The sequence below is a fragment of the Schistocerca serialis genome, chromosome 2 (genome assembly GCF_023864345.2).
Source record: "Schistocerca serialis cubense isolate TAMUIC-IGC-003099 chromosome 2, iqSchSeri2.2, whole genome shotgun sequence".
In the NCBI taxonomy this organism is placed as follows: Eukaryota; Metazoa; Arthropoda; class Insecta; order Orthoptera; family Acrididae; genus Schistocerca; species Schistocerca serialis.
The window spans coordinates 910968788-910992727 of NC_064639.1; the positions used below are offsets into that span (position 1 = coordinate 910968788).

Here is a 23940-nt window from a genome sequence, read left to right on the forward strand (position 1 = left end):
AGATCACGTAACTAATTAGGAGGTACTGAACAGAATTGGGGAGAAGAGGAATTTGTGGCACAACTTGACTAAAAGAAGGCATCGGTTGGTAGGACACATTCTGCGGCATCAAGGGACCACCAATTTAGAATTGGAAGGCAGCGTGGAGGGTGAAAATCGTAGAGGGAGACCAAGAGATGAATGCACTAAGCAGATTCAGAAGGTTGTAGGTCGCAGCAAGTATTTCGAAATGAAGAAGCTTGCACAGGGTAGGGTAGCATGGAGAGCTGCATCAAACCAATCTCTGTACTGAAGACCACAACAGCAGCATTTAGAAAATGTAGCAATCTACTAAAGAGATTGCTTACACTACGCTTGTTCGCCGTCTTCTGGAGTATTGCTGTGTAGTGTGGGATCCGCATCAGATAGGATTGACGGAGAACATCGAAAAAGTTCAAAGAAGGGCAGCTCGTTTTGTATTATCGCGAGACAAGAGACAGAGTGTCACGGATATCACTAAAGAATTTGGGTTACAGTCATTAAAACAAAGGCGTTTTTCGTTGCAGCAGGTCCTTATCATGAAACTTCAATCACCAACTTTATCCTCAGAGTGTGAAAATATTTTGATAGCGCCCACCTACATAGGTAGAAACGATCATCACAATGAAATAAAAGAAATCAGAGCACCTTCGTAAAGATATAAGCGTTCGTTTTTCCCTCGCACTTTTTGAGATTGGAACGGTAGAGAATCAGCTTAAAGGTGGTCTGACGACCCATCTGCCAGGCACCTAACTGTGAACTGTAGAGTAATAATTTAGACGTAGATGTAGATGTTTATTGTTTCAACAGCACTGGCCACAGCTGTTAAAACATTTGTCCCACTGTGCGACAATACGCTCAATGGCTTCATGGAAAAATATTCATGGTTGCCAGGCGTGCACAACTTCGTCGGAAGCGAATCGACTGCCACAAATATCATTCTTCAGGGCACCAAAAATATGAAAATCGTATGGGGAGAGATCGTGACTGCATGGAGACTGCGTAAGGAATTTCCAGCGAAATTTCTGCAGCGTAATTGAAACAACATGTGGGCTCGCCAATTTTGCTTCGGACTAAGAGGTGTACCTCTGGGTACAATCATGGTTACGTAGGCAACTGGGAACATTTTTCCGTGGAGGCATTGGCCGTCTTGTCTCTCAGTGGGATAAATCTAGTAACATATGTGGTCATTACTTTTTAAATAATGAACAGTTTACTTATTTTTTTCCACCTCTCTCTTTTTCATTTCACTGACCTTATACTTTTCTGTCCAGTGAGCTTACTTGCTCCAATTGTAATAGACAGGAATAACACATGTAATGCAGAGCTGCTCTATCTCCACTACTGGCCATTAAAATTGCTACACCAAGAAGAAATGCAGATGATAAATGGGTATTCATTGGACAAATATATTATACTAGAACTGACATGTGATTACATTTTCACGCAATTTGGGTGCATAGATCCTGAGAAATCGGTACCCAGAACAACCACCACTGGCTGTAGTAACGACCTTGATACGCCTGGGCATTGAGTGAGACAGAGCTTGGATGGCGTGTACAGGTACAACTGCCCATGCAGCTTCAACACGATACCACAGTTCATCAAGAGTAGTGATTGGCGTATTGTGACGAGTCAGTTGCTCGGCCAGCATTGACCAGACGTTTTCAATTGGTGAGAGATCTGGAGAATGTGCCGTCCAGGGCAGGAGTCGAACATTTTCTGTATCCAGAACCGCCCGTACAGGAGCTGCAACATGCGATCATGCATTACCCTGCTGAAATGTAGGGTTTCGCAGGAATCGAATGAAGGGTAGAGCTACGGGTCGTAACACATCTGAAATGTAACGTCCACTGTTCAAAGTGCCATCAATGCGAACAAGAGGTGACCGAGACGTGTAACCAGTGGCACCCATACCATCACGCCGGGTGATCCGCCAGTAAGGCGATGACGAATACACGCTTCCAATGTGCGTTCACCGCGATGTCGCCAAACACGGATGCGACCATCATGATGCTGTAAACAGAACCTGGATTCATCCGAAAAAATTACGTTTTGCCATTCGTGCACCCAGGTTCGTCGTCGAGTACACCATCGCAGGCGCTCCTGTCCGTGATGCAGCGTCAAGGGTAACCGCAGCCATGGTCTCGCAAACGTTCCAATCTGTTGACTCAGGGATCGAACCGTGGCTGCACGATCCGTCACAGCCATGCGCATAAGATGCCTGTCATCTCGACTGCTAGTGATACGAGGCCGTTGGGATCCAGCACGGCGTTCCGTATTACCATCCTGAACCCACCGATTCCATATTCTGCTAACAGTCGTTGGATCTCGACGAACGCGAGTAGCAATGTCGAGATACGATAAACCGCAATCGCGATGGCTACAATCCGACCTTTATCAAAGTCGGAAACGTGATGGTACGCATTTCTCCTCGTTATACGAGGCATCACAACAACGTTTCACCAGGCAACACCGGTCAACTGCTGTTTGTGTGTGAGAAATCGGTAGGAAACTTATCTCATGTCAGCAGGTTGTAGGTGTCGCCACCGGCTCCAATCTTGTATGAATGCTCTGAAAAGCTAATCATTTGCATATCACAACATCTTCTTCCTGTCGGTTTAATTTCGCGTCTGTAGCACGTCATCTTCGTGGTGTAGCAATTTTAATGGCCAATAGTGTAAAACGCTGTATATAATGTTTGGCCGCTTCAGACGTTTCGTGTGCCTTATATCACATTTTCGTATCCTAAATACACTGCCTGACAAAAAGAGTGTCGCACTCCGTAGACATGGTCGGATATCAGTGTAACTAACCATCGGCGGGTATGTAAGTGACTAGAGCTGCAATTTTCTGCGACAGGTAGAACGCCCACCAGAGTTGCTTGGACTGCATTGCCGCCAAGGCCAGTCGTCAGTGGTAGGGTCAGTGGCAGGCCACTGCCTCCACAGCGCGCCAAACAAAAACACACGACTTCCGAGCCGCGTTGGACACGTTCCCAGTGCTTATCGGAGATCTTATTAGTCGACCGCAGTATCGTTGCACCGGGGAGTGAGGGCGTTTCGTTCGCCTTATCGTCGGTTTTTATCGTGAGTTTTCACGAAGACACACTGAACCACTTGATAGTACATGCACAACTGTCTTAAAATCATTCACAGTGCGATGCGTTTTCCTCAGTCACCACTGTACCTGTTTGCTGTAGCGTTACAGCGGGTTTCTGATAACAGCCACGGGAGGCCAAGTGTAATTTATCGTGGTCGGATAATAGTTTACCGTACGAAGCACATGCTCTTCTTTCACCGTATTATCTGTTTTCTAGCACACCTGTTGGGGTACATAGCCCTTAAGTCGTTATTGCACTCCACTGGACAAAAAGGTGAGGTGTATGTCCTCATAAAAGATGGCAACCAGCGGAAGATAGTCATCATTACTGCCCATATGGACGACGCCATCCAGTTGAATACCCGAGAACATTTCAAAATCGTCATACTCTGGGAAAGCCTACAATCATGCACACATCTTCGTAGTACTCGTTCGAGATGGCTTCATAATATATTGCAAGTTAAGTTGTTTGTAAAACGTGTTTATTAAACAAGAATTAATGATGACTCGCATAGAACAAGAAGTACAGGTTGGATACACTTAATCTTTCGCTACTTCGGCCAGTGTAGACGGAAAATTACACACATCAAAAAAAGTTTTGCATCACCCCGGTTCCGAGAGTTCCGGACGTGTATAGAAAATTGGAATAGAGATCAACATAAACATCACTTCTGCCCTTCCCATTGGTCATGAAAACCACACATTGCATGTTGTATCACCATACAGCGAGACCTTCAGAGGTGGTGGTCCAGACTGCTGTACACACCGGGCCGCGCGGTATTAGACGAGTGGTCTACGGCGCTGCAGTCATGGACTGTGCGGCTGATCCCGGCGGAGGTTCGAGTCCTCCCTCGGTCATGGATGTGTGTGTTTGTCCTTAGTATAATTTAGGTTAAAGTAGTGTGTAAGCTTAGGGCCTGATGACCTTAGCAGTTAAGTCCCATAAGATTTCACACACATTTGAACATTTTTTTGTACACTCCGGTACCTCTAATAGCTAGTAGCGCGTCTTTTTGCATTGATGCATGCCTGTATTTGTCGTGGCATACTATCCACAAGTTCATCAAGGCACTGTTGGTCCAGTTTGTCACACTCCTTAACGGCAATTCGGCGTAGATCCCTCAGAGTGGATGGTGGCTCACGTCGTCATTAAACAGCCCATTTCAATTTATCCGAGGCATGTTCGATAGGGTTCATATCTGGAGAACATGCTGGCCACTCTAGTGGAGCGATGTCGTTCTCCTGAAGGAGTCATTCACAAGATGTGCACGATGGGGGCGCGCATTGTCGTGCATGAAGACGAATGCCTCGCCAAAATGCTGCCGATATGGTTGCGCTATCGGTCGGAGGATGACATTCACGTATCGAACAGCCGTTACGGCGCCTTCCATGACCACCAGCGGCGTACGTCGGCCCCACATAATGCCACCCCAAAACAGCAGGGAACCTCCACCTTGCTACACTCGCTGGACAGGCATTCAGCCTGACTGGGTTGCCTCCAAACACGTCTCCGACAATTGTCTGGTTGAAGGCATATGCGACACTCATCGGTGAACAGAACGTGATGCCGATCCTGAGCAGTCGATTCGGCATGTTGTTGGGCCCATCTGTACCGCGCTGCATGGTGTGGTTGCAAAAGATGGGCCTCGCCATGCACGTCGCTAGTAAGTTGCGCTTCATGCAGCCTACTGTGCACAGTTTGAGTGATAACACGACGTCCTGCGGCTGCGTGAAAAGCATTATTCAATGTGGTGTCGTTGGTGTCAGGGTTCCGCCGAGCCATAATACGTAGGTAGCGGTCGTCCACTGCTGTAGTAGCCCTAGGGCGGCCAGAGCGAGGCATTTCAGCGACAGTTCCTGTCTCTCTGTATCTCCTCCATGTCCGAACAACGTCGCTTTGGTTCACTCCGAGGCGCCTGGTCCTTTCCCCTGTTGAGAGCCCTTCCTGGGACAAAGTAACAATGCGGACGCGATCGAACCATGGTACTGACCGTCCAGGCATGGTTGAACCACAGACAACAAGAGCCGTGTACCCCCTTCCTCGTGGAATGACTGAAACTGATCGGCTGTTGGACCCCCTCCGTCTAATAGGCGCTGCTCATTCATGGTTGTTTACATCTTTGGGCTGGTTTAGTGACACCTCTGAACAGTCAAAGGGACTGTGTCTGCGGTACAATATCCACAGTCAACGTCTATATTCAGGAGTTCTGGGAACTGGGGTGATCAAAACTTTTTTTCATGTGTGTATTTACCGTTTGAATACCCAACTGTGGACTATGCGCTGCAGGATTTATTAACACTGATACGGCGACGTAAGGTTAAAACACAAGCATCACTGTGCATTTGTGTTGCAGACAGTCAACATGGGTCTGGACAAGGTGTGCAGGCCTTTATTCGTAAAGATATTTTATGCGAACAACTGCAAACAGTGCTGCTGCTCTTCACAAGTGTCGACACATTAAGGAAGTTCGGAGAGATCCTCATTTCGCGCAGGGGTTCAAGAATATGATTCGGAAGGAACTGCTCCTGGGAGAGGCCGACAGCCTAATGCAACACAAATTGTTGAAGAAGTAACTGTTGCCATTGCTGAGAATTCCGGACGCAATGTGCGAGCTTGTGTCACCTCACGAGCTGTCTCACCGTTGTTTCGGGTAGTAGTAGAGCAGTTTTTTGTGTCCTTCCAGGTTTCATGGATACAGAAGGTTGTCAGATCGAGGAATGTTTGCAACCTAGAGCGTAAATATGGTAGGCAGTTAACAAATGTTACCCTCTGATGTGGGAATTAAAATGTTTCTTTCAATGGTTTATTCGCTATTTCTCTTCAGCCTGTCCTTACAAATGTTTCCGTGAAGTTTCATTGTTCTAGGTTCACTCGTTTTTCATGAGGGCGTTCCAAAGTCGCGAAAGTTTAATTATAACCACTCTGTACACCACACTCTCCCTATCGGTCCTCGAGTAATGTAGCCGACCACAGTTCATGAAGTAGCGTGTTTTTTAAGTCCTAATAAATATTCACGTCTTCCGCGTGTGGCGTTCGCTGTGTTATTCGGTGGCTTGGTATTTAACAAATTTGTAAATGGAAAGGATAATCTTATTTTATTACACTGAGTAATTACTAAATAATTTTTCTCCCGGCTAAAGATTTGATCAAGTTGCTAAAGAACTCCAAGTTAACGTCGTGTTAAAGTGTTGTGTGTAAGTTGTGTATCACTAAATCACAGTTCATACAGCTACTGATTATGATGGAAGCAGTTATCTTCAGCAAAATGATCATTAAAACCACCGAATATCAGCCGCGCACAACACTGACGTATGTTACCTGAAACAATATTCTTCGCAACTCGTGCGTAATTAATTTCGGTTCCATACATCAGCTAGAAAAGTTTGTTATAAGGATCGTGCTATGAGAACTGTTTTTAAATAACCAATCTGATTCGAATTATTTTCATTAAAATGAGTTCGGAACCACCGGTGCACATTTATTTTTACACATTTGTATTACGTTCGGCATTTATGTCTGCAGAGTTGCATAATTTGAAATTGCCGCTGAGATAATTGTTAAGATGGCGGCAGACAATTTATAGAGACTTTCTATTGTTATAGTGAATAAGTAAGTATTTGAAATGCTTATTAAACTCTATAAACTGTACTTTCGTATTGTGCACTATTTAGACTTCATCAGGCAAACATTTGATTTGTTTCTAAGGAAAACACAGACAAAAACGCGATACAAATCGCTATCAATAATTAACACAGATAATGCTTACTGAGAGAGGAATTAAAGTTACAAATAATTATTCACTCATATTTATAATAATAATGAACTCTATTCTGAAGTAATAATTAACAAATAATTACAATTTCTTAACAGACCTCAGTTTGACATGCGTCCGCAACCCACAAAAACCAACCAACATAAAGGTAAAAACAAAGGAAGACAAACGCAGATCATAAAAGGAATTTACAATTATCATTGTCTTTGTATGATACACATCGATATGTCCAATTACATCATAGAATATTATATAAATATTTATCATCGTTTTCACTATTTTTTTATATGTCGAATAGATAATGTTTATAATTGTTACAGGCATAATTTCCTCTCGTCGCACTGTAGCTAAAATTTATCTCGTGGATGTTGCACGCGACTGCAACATTCTTCGTTTTCGTGACAAGGCTGTATGCATAACATAATACACTGAGGTGACAAAAGTCATGGGATAGCTCCTAATATCGTGTTGGAGTTCCTTTTGCCCGGCCTAGTGCAGCATTACACTGACTTAACAAGTCGTTGGAAGTCCCCTGCAGAAACATTCAGCCACGCTGACTCTATAGTCGTCCATAATTGCTAAAGTGTTGCCCGTGCAGTATTTTGTGCACTTACTGTCTCATAATTGTACAATGGGATTCGTGTCGGCCGATCTGTGAGGCCGAATCATTCGCTCGAACTGTCCAGAATGTTCTTCAAACAAATCGCGATCAACTGTGGCCCAATATCGTGGCGCGTTGTGGTCCATATAAATTTCATCTTTGTTTAGGAAAATGAAGTCCGTGAATGGCTGCAAATCGTCTCCAGGTAGCCGAAAATAACCATTTGCGGACAATGACCAGTTCTGTTGGACCAGGGGACCCAGTAAATTCCAGCTCAGTAGCTCAGTATTATGGAGCCACCACCGGCTTGCACTGTGGCTAGTTGGCAGTTTGGCTCCATGGCTTCGTGGGGTCTGTGCCACACTCGAACGCTGTCGTCAGTGCTTGCCAACTGAAACGGGGTCTCATTTCTCCAGGCCACATTTTCCAGTCGTCTAGGGTGCAATCGATGTGGTCACGAGCCCAGGAGAGACGTGCAGGCCATGTCATACTGTTAAAAAAGGCATTTGCGTCGGTCGTTTTCTGCGACAGCCAATTAACGCTAAATTTCGCCTCACTGTCCTAAAGCATACGTTCGCCGTACGTCTCACGCTGCGATTATTTCACGCAGTGTTGATTGCTCTTAGCACTGACAACTCTACGCAAATGCCGCTGCTCTCGGTCGTTAAGTGATGATCGTCAGCCACTGCATTGTCTGTAGTGAGAGGCAATGCCTGAAGTTTAGTATTCTCGACACACTCTTGACATTGTGTATCTCGGAATACTGAATTCCCTAATGATTCTGAAATGGAATGTCCCATGCATCTAGCTCCAACTAACATCCCTCGTTCAAAAACTGTCAGTTCCCGCCGTGCAGACATAATCACTTCGGAAACCTTTTCACAAGAATTTCCTGAGTACAAATGACAGCTCCGCCAAAGCACTGCCCTTTTGTTCTTTGTGTACGCGATTCTACCGCCAATCTGTATATGCGCATATCGCTATCCAGTGCCTTCTGTCAACTCTGTACAGTTTCGTGTAAAAACTTTGTATCTCTGTGTTATTCTGACTTCTAGTTTTTAACGTCAGACAGTTATTTCAATTTTGGCGCAGATTAGAGCACCAATACATACATTGTTGACTCAAAACATCACCACCACACGCTTAATAGTGTGCTGGTCCAACTTTGGAAGGCAAAACAGCAGCGATTATGTTGGCACCGATTCGACAAGCCCTTGCTAGATTTCCGGAGTTAGGTCTGTGCTGTATCCTTAGTGGATAAGCAGAGCAAAAGTGTGGGTTCAATTCGAGGAAGTTTTCCAGGATGTGAGGATATGCAACACAAAGCAAACAATTAGTAATAACTTGTATCAAGAGAAATAAACACATTACATAACTTCTGATATGTTGAGCGAAGCAAAGTACAGGATACAATGTTCATAGATAACTGATTCTTCTCCGCTGGCTAGCTGGTGTACGTCTGCTGTACGGCTCGTCGTCTTCTCAGCAGGAAGACTCGGTGCTCTTCTTCTATTGGCTGCGGCGTGGCGGGGTGCCCTCGTGGCGGCCAGCAGCAACTTTGCTGCCAACCTGCGTTTCGTCTCGTGGCAGTCTCAGTATCGCAGCTATCGATACTGCAGTCCCATCTGCATTATGTTTTCAGCTACATGAATACTCTGCAAATCACACTTAAGCACCTGGCAGAGAATTCATCGAACCACCTTCACAATAATTCTGTGGTATTCCTATCTCGAACAGCGCGCGGATAAAACGGAAACCTATATCTTTCTATGCGAACTCTGATTTCCCTTATTTTATTGCGATGATCATTTCTCCCTGTGTAGATCGGCGTCAACAAAATATTCTCCCATTCGGAGGAGAAAGTTGGCGATTGAAATTTGGTGAGAAGATTCCTCCGCAACGAAAAAAGCCTTTGTTTTCATGATGTCAAACCAAATCCTGTATCATGTCAGTGACTCTCTCTCCCCTATTTCTCGATAATACGAAACGTGCTGCGCTTCTGTGAACCTTCTCGATGTCTACGCAGTTCTGCTGGAAGATAACATCACCATTGAGGACGACAGGAAGCAAGCAGAGATGCAGGTGGTCCGAAATAATGTTCGCTTAGTCTACAGCTGGCATGGTGCCTTCGATTACTATCACAGGCCCTGTCGAAGCCCGGCTGAACGTCCAACATGGGGCACTGCTGGTCCCACCGAGTTGCGTCTATGGGGTGGTGCCTGTTGCTAGCAACCGCTCGTCTAGGTGACGGGATGTGCAGACACGACAATCGACGCAGTTGAACGGGAAAAGCTATTCATCCAACGAGGCGACACATTTAAATTGATGCTTAGTCCAGTTTCGATATTCCCGTGCACACAGCAACCGTAATTGGTTGGTTGGTTGATGTGTGGGAGGGGACTAAACAGCGAGGTCATCGGTCCCATCGGATTAGGGAAGGATGAGGAAGGAAGTCGGCCGTGTCCTTTCAAAGGAACCATCCCGGCATTTGCCTGAAGCGATTTAGAGAAATCGCGGAAAACCTAAACCAGGATGGCCGGACGTAGCTTTGAACCGTCGTCCTCCCGAATGCGAGTCCAGTGTACTAACCATTGTGGCACCTCGCTCGGTGCAATCGTAATTCACGATATCGTTTGGTCGACATGGGAACACGTAGGGGTCGTCTGTTGCGTGGCGCCACGTTCAACAGAGTGCGCTAAACGGTGCGCTGTGGAACACTCGTGCCTGTACCAGCAGTGTGCTCTGTCGCCAGATCTGACACAGATCGCCCCAAGAACAGTTTACAGAGCGGGCAAGTGCCGGACCTCCATGTTCTGTGATGAGTAGAGCTTCCGTTTTTATGTAATTACATATCATTCTTCTTGGCTCTTATGCACGTGAAAATTGTATATGTTCATGAATTATGTTGCCAGCGTTGTATACGCGGTCTGTTCAAAAAATTCCGGAACATTCGTAATGGCGTCTTGTCACGGACGGAGGTTCGAGTCCTCCCTCTGGCATGGGCGTGTGTGTCGTACTTAGCGTAAGTTAGTTTAAGTTAGTTAAATAGTGTGTAAGCTTAGGGACCGATGACCTCAGCAGTTTGGTCCCATAAGACCTTATCACAAATATCCAAAAAACATTCGTAATTTCGCGCCGACGGTGTGTTGGAGCGAAATGAGGTTGGCACCACAGCATACGCCGGTGTTTAATGTGTAACTTCCTAAAGTTTCATTGTTGTATGTGATGATATACCTTCTATATTCATCGATATGATGATCAACTGTGGTCCTGAAAACGACCAAGATGATGTTTCTGGTGTGAAAGGATCAGCCGCCAGAGAAACCTGACGCCCAGGGTACGCCCGATTGCAAGTCTTATCTTGGCCGCAAATCATTTCAATCTTCGTGGAGGCTCCTTTCATGCCGAATATGCTTCTCCAGTCTGGTACAGGTCATCTCATGCCAGACAAGTAGACATTACTCTCAACGAAACCTGCAGGTTGACTACAGGTTGCTTAAGACCTACCCCAACTGATAAGCTCTACTGCCTGGCTGGAATAGCGCCACCATGGGTACGCAGAACAGTGGCTGCCAACAAGGAGAGACTGAAAGTGGAACAGGACAGTGCCCATCCACTGCACGGACATAATCCACCACAGCAACGGATGAGATCGCGAAAGAGCTTCCTGAGAACATCCGAGAAGCTCACCATTTCACCAAGAGAGGCAAGGCTGGAGTTATGGAAGAAGTCGACGCCTCACCTGCAGACGCCGGAGGCTGAAGAACTACCACCTGGACACAACAAGAGCTGGCTGGTGTGGAAATCTTTAAACAGATTACGATCAGGAGTTGGACGATCCAGAGACAACCTGAAGAGATGGGGCTTCATAACAGAAGATACGTCCTGTGATTGTGGACAGGAACAAACCACAAGCCACATGCTCCAGTGCCTTTTGTGCCCTACATCCCGTGCGAAGATTGATCTCCTGCAAGCCACTCCAAGCGCCTTGAAGGCTGCAAAGTACTGGGCACATGATGTGTATGGCTACTGTAAATTTGTATGTTTCTGACTCGAGAATTATAATTGTTGTATGTCTGTTATTGTTCAGTGTTGTATTGAGTAGAACGTTGTGTTGCACAGTTTGCGAATTTCGAGATCGCTGAGTTAGAGTAGCAACACGTCTGGATTTTCTTTTTTTTTTTTGTGAAATTCAAGAAAACCTTTGCAGAGACATACCAAATGTTTCAGGGAGCCTACGGTGATGAGTGCTTAAACTATACATGGTGTTACGAACGGTTCACACGGTTTAAAAATGGCAGGACGCCCTTCGACGTCTACCGACGACGCTCATGTCAGGAATGTGAATGAAATTGTGCGTGCTAATCGAAGATTGACTGTCAGAGAGGTTGCAGAGGAATGCAACGTTTCAGTTGGATAATGTCATGAAATCCTGACGCAACATTTTGAAATGCATCCTGTTGCCACCAAGTTCGTCCCACGGCTCATGAGTCAAGACCAGAAAGATCTTCGCCTCGCAATCTATGAAGAGCTTTTGGATCGCGCAAATGAGAACCAGATGTTCCTTCAAAGAATCATAAGTGACGATGAGAACAAGGTCCAATCTTCGCTATGGGTCGGGAGAGGTTCTCCAAGACCAAAAGGAGCTCGTCAGGTCAGTCAAATGTCAAAGCCATGCTGATAGTTTTCTTTGACTTTGAAGGATTCGTGCCACAGGGACAAACTGTTAATCGACGGTACTATCGGGACGTATTGCGACGCCTGCGAGAAAATGTGAGAACGAAACGATCTGAAATGTGGCGACAATTTTTCATCACGATAACGCACCCGCACATTCATTCTTGTTGGTGTGTGATTACTGCACAAAAAACGAAATCATCTTCCGTGTACTCTCCAGGCCTGGCACTTGCGAACTTTTCTTTTAATTTTAAATTTGAAAACCCCCTTGGAAGGACGAAGATTTGCAAAGATAGACGAGATAAAAGAAAATTCACAGACGGCGCTTCGCGCGATCCAGCAAGAGGCGTACCAAGACTGCTTCCGGAAGTGGAAACGGCGATGTATCAATAGTGGAGGAAAGTGTTTCGAAGAAGACCACGCACAATAAGCGTAACAAGAATTTTGTGAACGAAGTTCCGCAATGTTTCGAACAGATCTCGTATTTCATTTTAATATTACATATTCACTATAAGTACTCTATATGTTTTTACATATTTGAACTTCATGATGCATAAAATTACGTGTTACTGTTATATTACGTTTCTTCGTATTTTCCTACAGCCTACACCCTAAGTAAGCCACTCTCTCGGAAAAATATACGAGGACATCTTGAGTTGGATTATGAAGGCTGTGCTCCTACCTAATTTTTTAAGATTCAGGACTTCAGCTCTCAAAAGCAAAGCAGGTACAACAACAATAGCAAATGCAGCACTATGTGTAGTAAATAGGTTTGTGTACTTCGGGGTTGGGAGTGGGACAAACAGAAGGCCAATGACCCGAAGTTTTCCGCCTACTAGAGATCAAATCGTTCAAATGGCTCTGAGCACTATGGGACTTAACATCTGAGGTCATCGGTCCCCTAGAACTTAGAACTACTCAAACCTAACTAACTTAAGGACAACACACACATCCATGCCCGAGGCAGGATTCGAATCTGCGACCGTAGCAGTCGCGCGGTTCCAGACAAACGCCTAGAACCACTCGACCACCGCGGCCGGCAACTAGAGAACTATAGGGAGATTAAGCGCCAAGGAAAGGGTGTAAAGAGTTCAGGATTATTGGTGTTGATCATGCCCCCTGTTGCATCAAAATCATCATCTAAATTAAGGTCGTGGGTTACGATGGACAACGCTTTCACTACTGATGAACAGGTAGTCAAAGTTAAAGCGTGCAAAAAGCAGATCTGATACTCTACGAAGTCCCAACTAGCAACGCGTATCTGTTTCACCCACACACAAAGAACAAAGTAGTGCTTCGTATAAGCAGCAAATTTTATTGACGCAAATATGCAAAAGACTCCAAACTTCGCAAATGAATTTTTCTATGATATGTGCTTGACTTGTAATTGCGGATGTGCCCTGACTTAACAACAATGCCCTCTCACATTCAAAGTTTCGACCCACGAATCAAATTTACTAATGCGATCTGGCAGCAAAGAAATCCTAGAAAGTTGTTTAGGCAGTGAACGCCTACTTCATTAGCAGAACGATTCACAGTGCGCATAGAAGAGCAAAATTAAATTTAAGTGAACGTGAGCAATCACATCAAATATCTCACCACGCATAAAAGTGTTTAAGCGATTGTTACAATAACACACAAATACTGGGTGTCCCAAAATGAATGACCCGATTTTAACTTGTAATAATATTGAGACAAATGTCACTACGTAACTGAAACAGTGCTAGATGTAATCGGCATGGTCTACAGTATCAGAAAAAAATCTGCTAGATGTCGCTACGAGCGCTGACCTGGAGCGTGCAGCCAGTCTCGCACAATATGGCGTCCGCGCAACAGAAGGCGTATTCTGTTATTGAATTTAGTCGTACTCAATCAGTGATCGCAGTTCAGCGGGCGTTTCATATTCGATTTCGTGCTAAACCACCATCACCAAAGAACATTCGAGGGTGGTATAAACAGTTTGAAGAAACAGGGTGCCTCTGTAAAGGCGAAAGTCCTGGCTGGCCACGCGTTTCTGAACAAACAGTGTAACAAATCCGACGAGCAAATCTACGCGTCGTGCTAGCCAAGAGCGTGCGATACCGCACATGATAGTGTGGCGTGTGTTACGGCGTCGTTTAGCCCTCAAACCATACCAACTGGTACAGGCTCTTCGAGATACTGACAAAGTGAAGCGAGTAGACTTTAGCAGTGCTATTCTAGAGGACATGGAAGATGACACTTTTATGTCACAGTTGATATTCAGCAAAGAGGCAACTTTCCATATTAGCGGTAAGGTTCATTGTCATAATGTGCTTATATGGGGGCTCGAAAATCCTCATGAATCAATTGAACACGAACGGCATTCACCAAAAGTGAATGTTTTTTGTGCCATTTCGCAAAGCAAGGTTTATGGACCCTACTTTTTTGAGGAAGAAACCGTAGCAGGACAATCATATCTTGCAATGCTATGGAACTGGTTATTCCCACAACCTGACTCTGACAATTTCATCTATCAGCAAGATGGAGCACTGCCGCACTGGCACAACAACGTGCACAGCTTCCTCAATGCCAACGTGCCTCAAAGTTGGATAGGGCGTACAGGACCGCGAGACCAGGCTTTACACTCTTGGCCTCCTAGGTCCCCTGACTTAACACCATGTGATTTCTTCCTGTGGGGATATGTTAAACAAGGTGTTTATGTTCCTCCCTTACCTCCTGACATTGATGAACTAAGAACCAGAATATCAGCTGCTGTAGCTTGAGTGACAGAAGACACAATCAGTTTGGGATGAATTCAGCTATCAGCTACATGTCGTCCGTGCAGCCAATGGAGGACACTTTGAACATTTATGATGGATTTTTATAAACTTCTGTCTTTTCTGAGTAAGTTAGTGTGCATTTTGTTTGTGTTAAGGCCTTCTTCCTAATAAATAATTATATTTAAAATCGGGTCATTTTTTTTGGGGCACCCTGTAGAATGCAAAGAAACGTGAAGTATGTTATTCACAGTGATTGCAACGACAGACTATCAGATGCTACGAGTAACTGCTGAAGGCAAATTGTACATTTCACACTGTTTGATTGTGTACTGACTACGGAATAAAAGACAGCCTCATTTGTTTAAACAGGAAGATGAGTGGCAAGGAAAATTAAATTTAATGAATATTTGAATGTAAACTCATATAAATGACCTCTGAAAGTACTGATAAATGCTGGGCCTCTTTAAGGACAAAGTGCCATGCTGAGACGGATCCCAGAGGTGCCACGATGGTAAGATTTCTACACAGAACGTATCGCAATTAGTAGCCTGCCACTTCATGAGCCAGACTGAGAATGGCGCTCAAGTGCAAGATTTTTATACAGTGCGAATCACAATTAGTTGCGAAAACTGACTATGTCCAAGAGAAAAGGGAGAGGGGTGTGGCGCCAAATTATAAGTCGATTGTATGGAAAAATGTTCTCGAGCCGGTCCTGGGTAATGAAATCATAGTAACACATGTACTACAGGTGTCCGAGCAACACGTGACACACAGAGTTCCAATACGCAACAAAATCAGACAAACCAAGCTCAATACAAGTCCCAAGGCTTCTACAAATGGAAATGAAATGAGCGTGTGGCATCGTTGGCCGGGAGGCCCCATCCGGGGAAGTTCGGCCGCCAACTGCAAGTCTTGTTTCAGTCGACGCCACAGTGGGCGATCTGCACGCCGGTGATGAGGATGAAATGATGATGAAGACAACACAACACCCGGACACGAGCGGAGAAAAACTCCAACGTGGCCGGGAATCGAACCCGGGCCCACTTGCATGGGAGGCGAGCACGTTACCACCCAGCTAAGCAGGCGGGCGCATCTACAATGATTCATTGACAGGGAGGGGACGAAATTTCCGAGTTTTAATAGTGGAGGAACAAAACACTTTCACTGAACTTAAAAGCGAAAACACTGTTCTGTACATTCATAGCAACTTCGGCTTCTTTCCTGGAAGAATTGAACGATTAATATCTATGGGGTTGCCTTTGCAGAAATCATTATAAATGCTTCAGGACCGTATGCCAAATGCAAGCCGACTGATGTTAAAGATGATATGGAGCAGAGGGAAATGACTAGAGATAGGTTGTTCGCGAACCAACAGGTCCAAAGGAACGGTTCACCAAGATCAACGGAAGGAGCGAGGAACAAATCATAGTTCACTTCGGTGGCAGCTTTCTACTTGTAGTTCCTGGGAACGGGAAACGATCGGTCTCGTTCCCGCAACGGCACATCAGCAGGTCTCATCCAGCCTCGGTCCCGTTCCCGTCTGTCTCGGTCTTGTCTCGCTCGGCTGGACTCATCATTCTTCACGTGGCCACTCGTCGCAGTTCCACTGCCGACTGTTCCTATTTCAGTATCGAGTTGTTCGTTTCGTTCGCTGTGCACGCCCATTTCATTTCTGTTTCAAACCTATTTTGAACTCTGGACTTCTGGTTCTTTTCCTATTCTAATCAGCATCCACAAACGGTAACTAAAATGTATTTTATAATTATGTAAATTACATAAAAATTACGTGCTCTGTAATAATACATCTTTTCAGGTAACAAAAGTGCATATCAGCTTACTTCACTATATTAATAAACAGCAGAAGACATACTTATAAAAAGGCAAGTTGTTTTGTTATTACAAATGCAAAGGAAGTCGGCATGGCACTCACGAGTGGCTATTTTCCGCCTTTTTTTTTATCCAAGATAAAACGGCATGTTCATTTTTACAGAAGGCAGATCGACTTACAACCGAATGAAGCCCGCGCTCCATAATCAAGTGTATGGTGTCACATTTTGTAAAAAAAAAAAAAATACGATAACTTCTAAAATATTATTTCATTGGTACAGGGTGGCGCACGAAAAATCGGCCCCGAGCACTAGACTGCTCATTATCGCCCACCAATCGTCTTTTATTGTTTCGAAGTTGTTGCTTGCATTAGCTTATTTGTTATTTCTTTACTGGCTAATATTACGTGTTTATCTACTCTACTCGTAGCGGTCAACAAATCGTGCGTAATTGGCGAGTAGTCTGTTACTCGGGGCCGGTTTTTCGTGCGCCACCTTATATTATTTCACTGCAATCAGCCACGTAACACAACAGTGGCTAAATGAGACGTTTTGCAGAATCACGAATATTACTTTACAAGTGTGTGAGAATTCTGTAATGAATAATAACTCTGTACTCCAAAGGAGAGACAAGTGTCCCCTCTTGGCGCCTTCTATCTTCAGTCACCTATGCTACTAATTTTCCATTTTTCATAAGAATCATACAGCCTACCATGCACATATGAACGGTGAACGAATAAACATGAACGGTTCCCAAAAAAAGAGCGATCACCAGTGAACTAGTTCCCAAGGATCAACGAGTTTGCCCATCTCTAGTACGGAGCAAGCTTGACGCTGTTTTGACAAGAAATCCAGGCTGTTCGACTTTTGCTTCCGTCTACAATATCCTCAATGATCGGCGACGTTTTGTGACTGCAGAGAATTTAGAGAAGTATCTGTTTATTCATTGCGCTTCAAAATGAGAGTCAACGTATGGTAACTTTGTAATTTCACAGAAGATGGACATTTTAGTAAACGGAAATACCTAAACCCACTTAATTATTTTGTGTTAAATCTATATAAATAAAAATCAGTCGCCGCATGTGGGAAACATCTTCACTTGAGAATAGCTTGACAGCTTTTATTTTTGTCAGGACAATATGTGTATGAAAGAAAATTTTTGGAAAATCCAACGATAAAGTCGGAAATTAACATCAATTGCCGCATGTATGAAATATCATCAATTAAGAACGGTTCGACAGATATGGCTGATTTTTGTCTTTTCGCAAATGTCAGGATAAGGTTATACGAAAGAAATTTTTTCGAAAATCCACCCGAAAAAGTCAGAAACTAAAATCAATTGTTTAAAAAAAGAGAGCACAAGGAAAGAACGTACTTTGTCCACTGTTTGAAACCGAATTTCGTAGGTACTAATGGATAAAATTAATGAATACTAAAGTCATTTGTAAGCAAATATTATATACGTTAAATTTAATATAAACTCATACCTTAAATGTTCAAATTGTAGTTTTATTGGAAAGTAATGACATGCGTTACAAGGAAAAAACGTGTTACTTGTACATAGTGGAAGAGAATATTTGCAAGTAAAAACGCATTTTCTGTTAAACGTTAGGCGTCAAGTATTTCGCAATGAATAACAATGTTTGAAATAATAAAGATACTTTTTGTTAAATAATTTTTCTTTGCCATTTTAACATCATGTGTTAAAGTGGTAATAAGAATAAAATATATCACTTAATGCCAGCATGCCCTTTTCAGCCTAGCCCTTCTGGAGGTCCTGATACTTTCGATATTGCCAGAGGACCTGCAAAGACATTATTATTATTATTATTATTATATAAAATTATTTTTAAGTCATATTATATTTTTATATTTTACCACTGAACGCAAAAGATGGGTATTCTCCAGACAGTTATTCTTGAAGTCGCTGTGTAGCTCTCACCATCTACAAAATCCAAGCTCCCTATAAGTTTCTCGATGTTGAATGAGGTAGGTATGTTTTTTTGTGTTGACTATCTCTCTGATGGGCCTTGTTAGCTATGGGCATTTCTTCAAATATTGCTTTCCCAAGAATGACACCCACTGACTGGCCACCACAACATCAAAAAGCTTAGGTTTAACATCAAGCCTTAACCATTTCCTGCACCCAGTCCACTGGAATTTCTGCTACTGTTATTGCGTTAATCAGTCCTATATTCGTACCACAGTCCATAAAAGTGTGCCCTCTAAAAAGGAAAATTACTTTCACTGTCTCCAAAAGTTTCAGTTCACTCAGAACAGTGTAATTCTTGTTCTGGGCTCAGCACAAATCACAAAAAGCTTCAAAATGTTTAACTTTTTTATCCAATAATTCTGTCACAAAGTGATTTAAAAAGGAAGCAACTTCATTGGCCCCTTTTCTTCCAATATCTTCATTTTATGTGTAAAACGCTTAAGTTGCATTTGAAAGCTGGTAAATATTGAAAGAGTAAACAGACAACTGCCTTTTATAATAGACATCATAACATACTGAACTCATGTGTTCTGCCATTGCTGAAGCTTCTGGTGTAAGATCAATGTAAGTAAGACCTTGCTAATGTATCAGGTTTCTCTAGTGTGAATGAAAGCTCTGACGCACCCAGACACAGCCAATATCTCGACTTCTTTCCTAATCAATGAGCTAAATGACTTTCTTGTATAAAATCTCACTGGACAGTCTGTTTCATTGCTCATCATCTGTATTAAACCTACTTACAAAACTACAAAATATTCTAAACCAGCGTAGAAAAAACTGCAGAAAGCTAGATGCAAATTGGGGAAGGTTTGGGAGAGGGAGGACGCACAACTTCTTTAGTTCCAAAAGATCACAGGATCACTTTTTTAAGTTTCCAAACATTAAAAACATTCTGTTCATCACTAATATCGATTACAGCTCAAAGGCTGGATGGCTTTGCATTTCAGTTTCTGAATCTTTACTGATAGCACAGTTGTCATTTTATTATCCTCGACTGTTCAAAATGTACTTCTTCTCTTATTGCATAGCATAATGTGCACAACATATAGTCTGAACAGATTGTAGATCCCCAGAATTAATTTTTTCCAATTTTCTTTTCATTATCTCTATGCTTAGAAATTATAAATTTCTTTTGCATATAATGTGGCAGTTCAGCCCCCTGGAATTATTATATTTTATTATTTTTTCACCTGCTTGTGTGTATTGGATGTTCTGCATTCACCTGACTTCAATGTCCATTAATCTCTGCCTTCTTGCATTTTGTCATGGCCGCTGTCCTGTTTCAGCCTATCTGAGTGTCCATTTAGTCACTTTCTGTTTCACCTTTTGTGAGCTGCACTACATTTAAATTTCTTTGTGAATTGGCATTTCAGTGAGTCAAGTGGTAGAGGTCAGCTGACATCCAATTGTAGTTCTTTCATGAGCACCATGTACTCACTGTGTTGTCTGTTTTGTAGGAACACACAGTGTCTTGTTTTGGGTTGGCTGCATTGCATGCCAGCAGTATTCCCCCCCCCCCCCCCCCTCCCCCACCAACACCACCACCACTTCAATCTTCAATCTGTCTGTCACAAAGTGGTAATTTTAACTGGAGTATAGCTTTTCAATCTCCCTTTTTCTAATTTAGATCATGAAGACTGTGTGCACTGAAAGATCCTTTATTGCTTTATGCAGTAATTTGTAACTCTTTTACCTGTCTCAAGCTGCTTAGCATTGTTGACTTCCATCTTTGCTAGCTGTTTCATACCCAACATCATATTGATGGTTGGAGGGCATTTTCTGTCTTCTGTTTCTAAAGCAAGCCTTAGAATTAGTAATTATGAATGGTTACTTCATCTTAATTTTTGCTCTGTCATAGGCTCCTCAACCATTAGAACCATGGGAGGGCATAGTTAATGCAACAGAAGATGGATATGCTTGTCTGCAGCCAGTTCCTAACTCAATCATCAGGCCCTCATCTGAAGATTGTTTATTCTTAAATGTCTACACAACACAGGTATGATGTATTACATGATTATTCTACGTGTTAGAAGTAAACATATTTTGAAAAAGTAATGCAAGGTACACCACAAATTAACATCATAAACCAAGATATTTTATTACTGTAGTAATGGAGAGTTCTGGATGTAATTAAATAATAAGAAATTTTTTAGAACATTTCTCATGGAGAACAGTGGTGTGGCAAAAAGTACTTTAGAAATAGTCATAAACAGTCTTGACTACAAAAAGATTTATTTTGATGGTAACTGCTTTGTGTCAGCTTTTCACCATCCTCAGACCCTCATAACATGATGGTAGACAGTGGTGATGAATGGAGCAGATGTTGTAACTTCATGATCGCTCTTGGAGTTACAACACCCACTCCATTCACTGCCACCACCAACTATCATATTATGAGGGTCTGAGGATGGTCAAAAACTGACACAGACTGGTTACCATCAAAATAAATGTTTTTGTGGTCGAGAGTATTTATGTCCATTTTTAAAGTACCTAAGTAATGATCAGGAAGTCTGTACTCAGTAACCAAAAATTACTATTGACATGTAAAACTTTCTTTATTGGAGCAAAGAGAAGTTCAGATAAACAAAAACACATGTACACTACGTGTAACTAGTGTATGGCATGATCAAGGCTGAGAATTATGGGAAGGCAACATGTATGGAGGAAAGGTAGAAGTCATAATGGATTTGGTAAAGATTTGGGAACAGGGAGAGGAATGAGGCACTGTATAGAATACAGAATAAGGCCAAAAGCAAGTGAAGTCAGCAACTGTGTTTTCATAAGAAGAAAACATTGGCATAGAACAAACGAAGAAATGGAGAGCAACATGAAGAAAATAGATTAATCAAGATTAAATAAAATTAAGAAGAGACTGGTAAGTACAGAAATAAATGTTGATCTGGGCCAGGAGAGTAGTAATGGACATAGGGTATATGCTAGGAGAGTAGTAATGGACATAGGGTATATGAGAGGGACTAACACACTGGTAATACAGAATGATGTGCTAGAGGGAAAATTCTCACTTGCATAGTTCTGTGAGAATGGTCTCCATCATCATCATCATCTTATTTCGTTTTTTCTCTTTCTTTCTCCCGTATTACCCCAGTATTTACTACACTGTCTGGCATGTTTAGACTTCTACTTCATATTGATGGATTTCGTTTTCATATTCTCCTTTGTTATCACAAAACTTTTTGTACAAGATGAAAGTAAACCAATGTATGTAAACAATTTATCTGTTTTGTTGTACAGAACAATGTGTAATTTCCACCAGTAAAAATTGGATTTTCTAGATTAACTGTTAGAGAGATCAGAGAAATGATTAAACCATTGAAAAGCAGAAACTCCTCTTGCTATGGTGACATTTCAGCCAATGTATTGAAATCACTAAAATTGACTGTACTTTGTAATCGATTGATGAGTCAATATGCCTTTCATGAAAGACTGAAATATCCAGTTGTAATGGACATTTATAAGAGTTGAGATCAGCAAGTGATCTCTAGCTATAAATTCATCTCCTTCTTCCCGCAACTTGGAACTTTTTGAGAAAGTATATGAGAATAGAATATTGCCCAGTTCTCTGACAAAACCTTTTTACTACTCATTTCGGCTTCTGTAACAGATTCTCTTCAGAGAAAGCAAAATATAATCTCACAATCTAAGTTCTGGTAAAACTGAATATGAACATTTACCCAGAATGAAATTTTCTCTCTGCAGAGGAGTGTGTACTGACATGAAACTCATTGCCAGATTAAAACTCTGTGCTGGACCAAGACTCAAACTTAGGACCTTTGCATCTCATGGGCAAGTGCTCTACCAACTGTGCTACGCAAGCACAACTCATGACCCATCCTCACAGCTTTATTTCCTCTAGTACCTCATCTCCTAACTCCTAGGAGACAAGGTACTGGTCGAAGTAAAGCAGTGATGACGGCTCATGAATCATGCCTGGGTAGCTCAGTTCGTAGAGCACTTGCCTGCAAAAGGTAAAGGTTCTGAGTTTGAGTCTCAGTCTGGCACACTATTTTAATCTTCCAGGAAGATTCAACATTTACTCAGTTGGCATTTTATGTGACATTACATTTGAAAACGACGGTAACAAAATTCTTTCAGGGAAAGCTGTCAAAGTGGAGGTTTTGATGGTAACTGACAGGTTTGGACATACCGATGACAATTGATAGGTTTGATGTGAAGAGATGCACTGATGTAGCCATCCTCCAGTGCACGGGAAGTTCAGCATGAAAGATGGTAGCTTGTTGGATTAGGAGGATCAGGTAAAATGAACAGTAGAGAAGATGTTGACATTCTGGGTGAATGTGGATAGTGTCCTCACCCTTGGTTCATAGCATGAAGATATCATCAGTGACTATGAACCAGGTGAGAGATAATGGATGTGAGTGGTTAGGAAGGATTCCATTCGATTAATCATGAATAGGTTGACATAGGATAGCACCATGCGGATGTTCAGTGCTGCACTGTGGATTTGTTTGTATGTGATGCTTTTGCAGGAGAAGTAATTGTGGGTGAGGATATAGCTGATCATGGTGACCAGGAAGGAGACTTTAGGTTGAAAGTCAATCAGGTGTTGGGAAAGGTTTTGTTCAGTAGTAGAAAAGCCATGGGCATCGGTAATGTTACCCTTTGGCCAGTGTTAGGAGGCTATCGAGAATTGCAGGATGTCCACCTGCCTCCATATTAGGACTGACAAAAGGAGACGAAAGCTAAGTTTAATGTATTACTGCCCCCTTATCATGTTTCTAGTACCATTACTTGTTTTTGTGCTTGCATGAAAGCAATGATGACACAGGCAGAAACATAGGCAGCACTTCCAACTAGTGCCTGCTTTCTTTGCTTCACACCACTAAAATGAGTCAATTTCTTGTCACCAAACTGTAGTGTTGAGGGAAGCAACATCAACAATGATGAGCAGGGCACAGGGGGTAAAGAAACTGGTACTGTTGAGTATTGTCAGAGGAAAAACTCATAATGTGCAGTTACAAACAAATAAAATGTCTTACTGGTATGATAAATAAAGACTGATAAATTTTTTAGTTATCTAGACAGATAAAAAATTGAGGTGCCACCAGCATGTGGATAAGGTAAAAGTAAGATAAAGTTCAGCATTCAGGCCCTAGATGGACCATTCAGACCTGACCAACTACCATGTCATCCTTTGCCAACGGCGTCACTGAATGCAGTATGGAAGGGC

At 42.8% G+C, this 23940-nt stretch overlaps 1 protein-coding gene across 1 annotated transcript in view; it reads left to right on the top strand.

Moving 5' to 3' along the window:
* LOC126458269 (esterase E4-like) overlaps positions 1-23940 on the top strand; it is an 84012-nt gene that overhangs the window by 10123 nt on the left and 49949 nt on the right. Inside the window, exon 2 of the mRNA XM_050095195.1 lies at positions 20590-20727. Coding sequence (XP_049951152.1) covers positions 20590-20727 — 138 coding nt within the window. The remainder of the gene's footprint in view (positions 1-20589; positions 20728-23940) is intronic.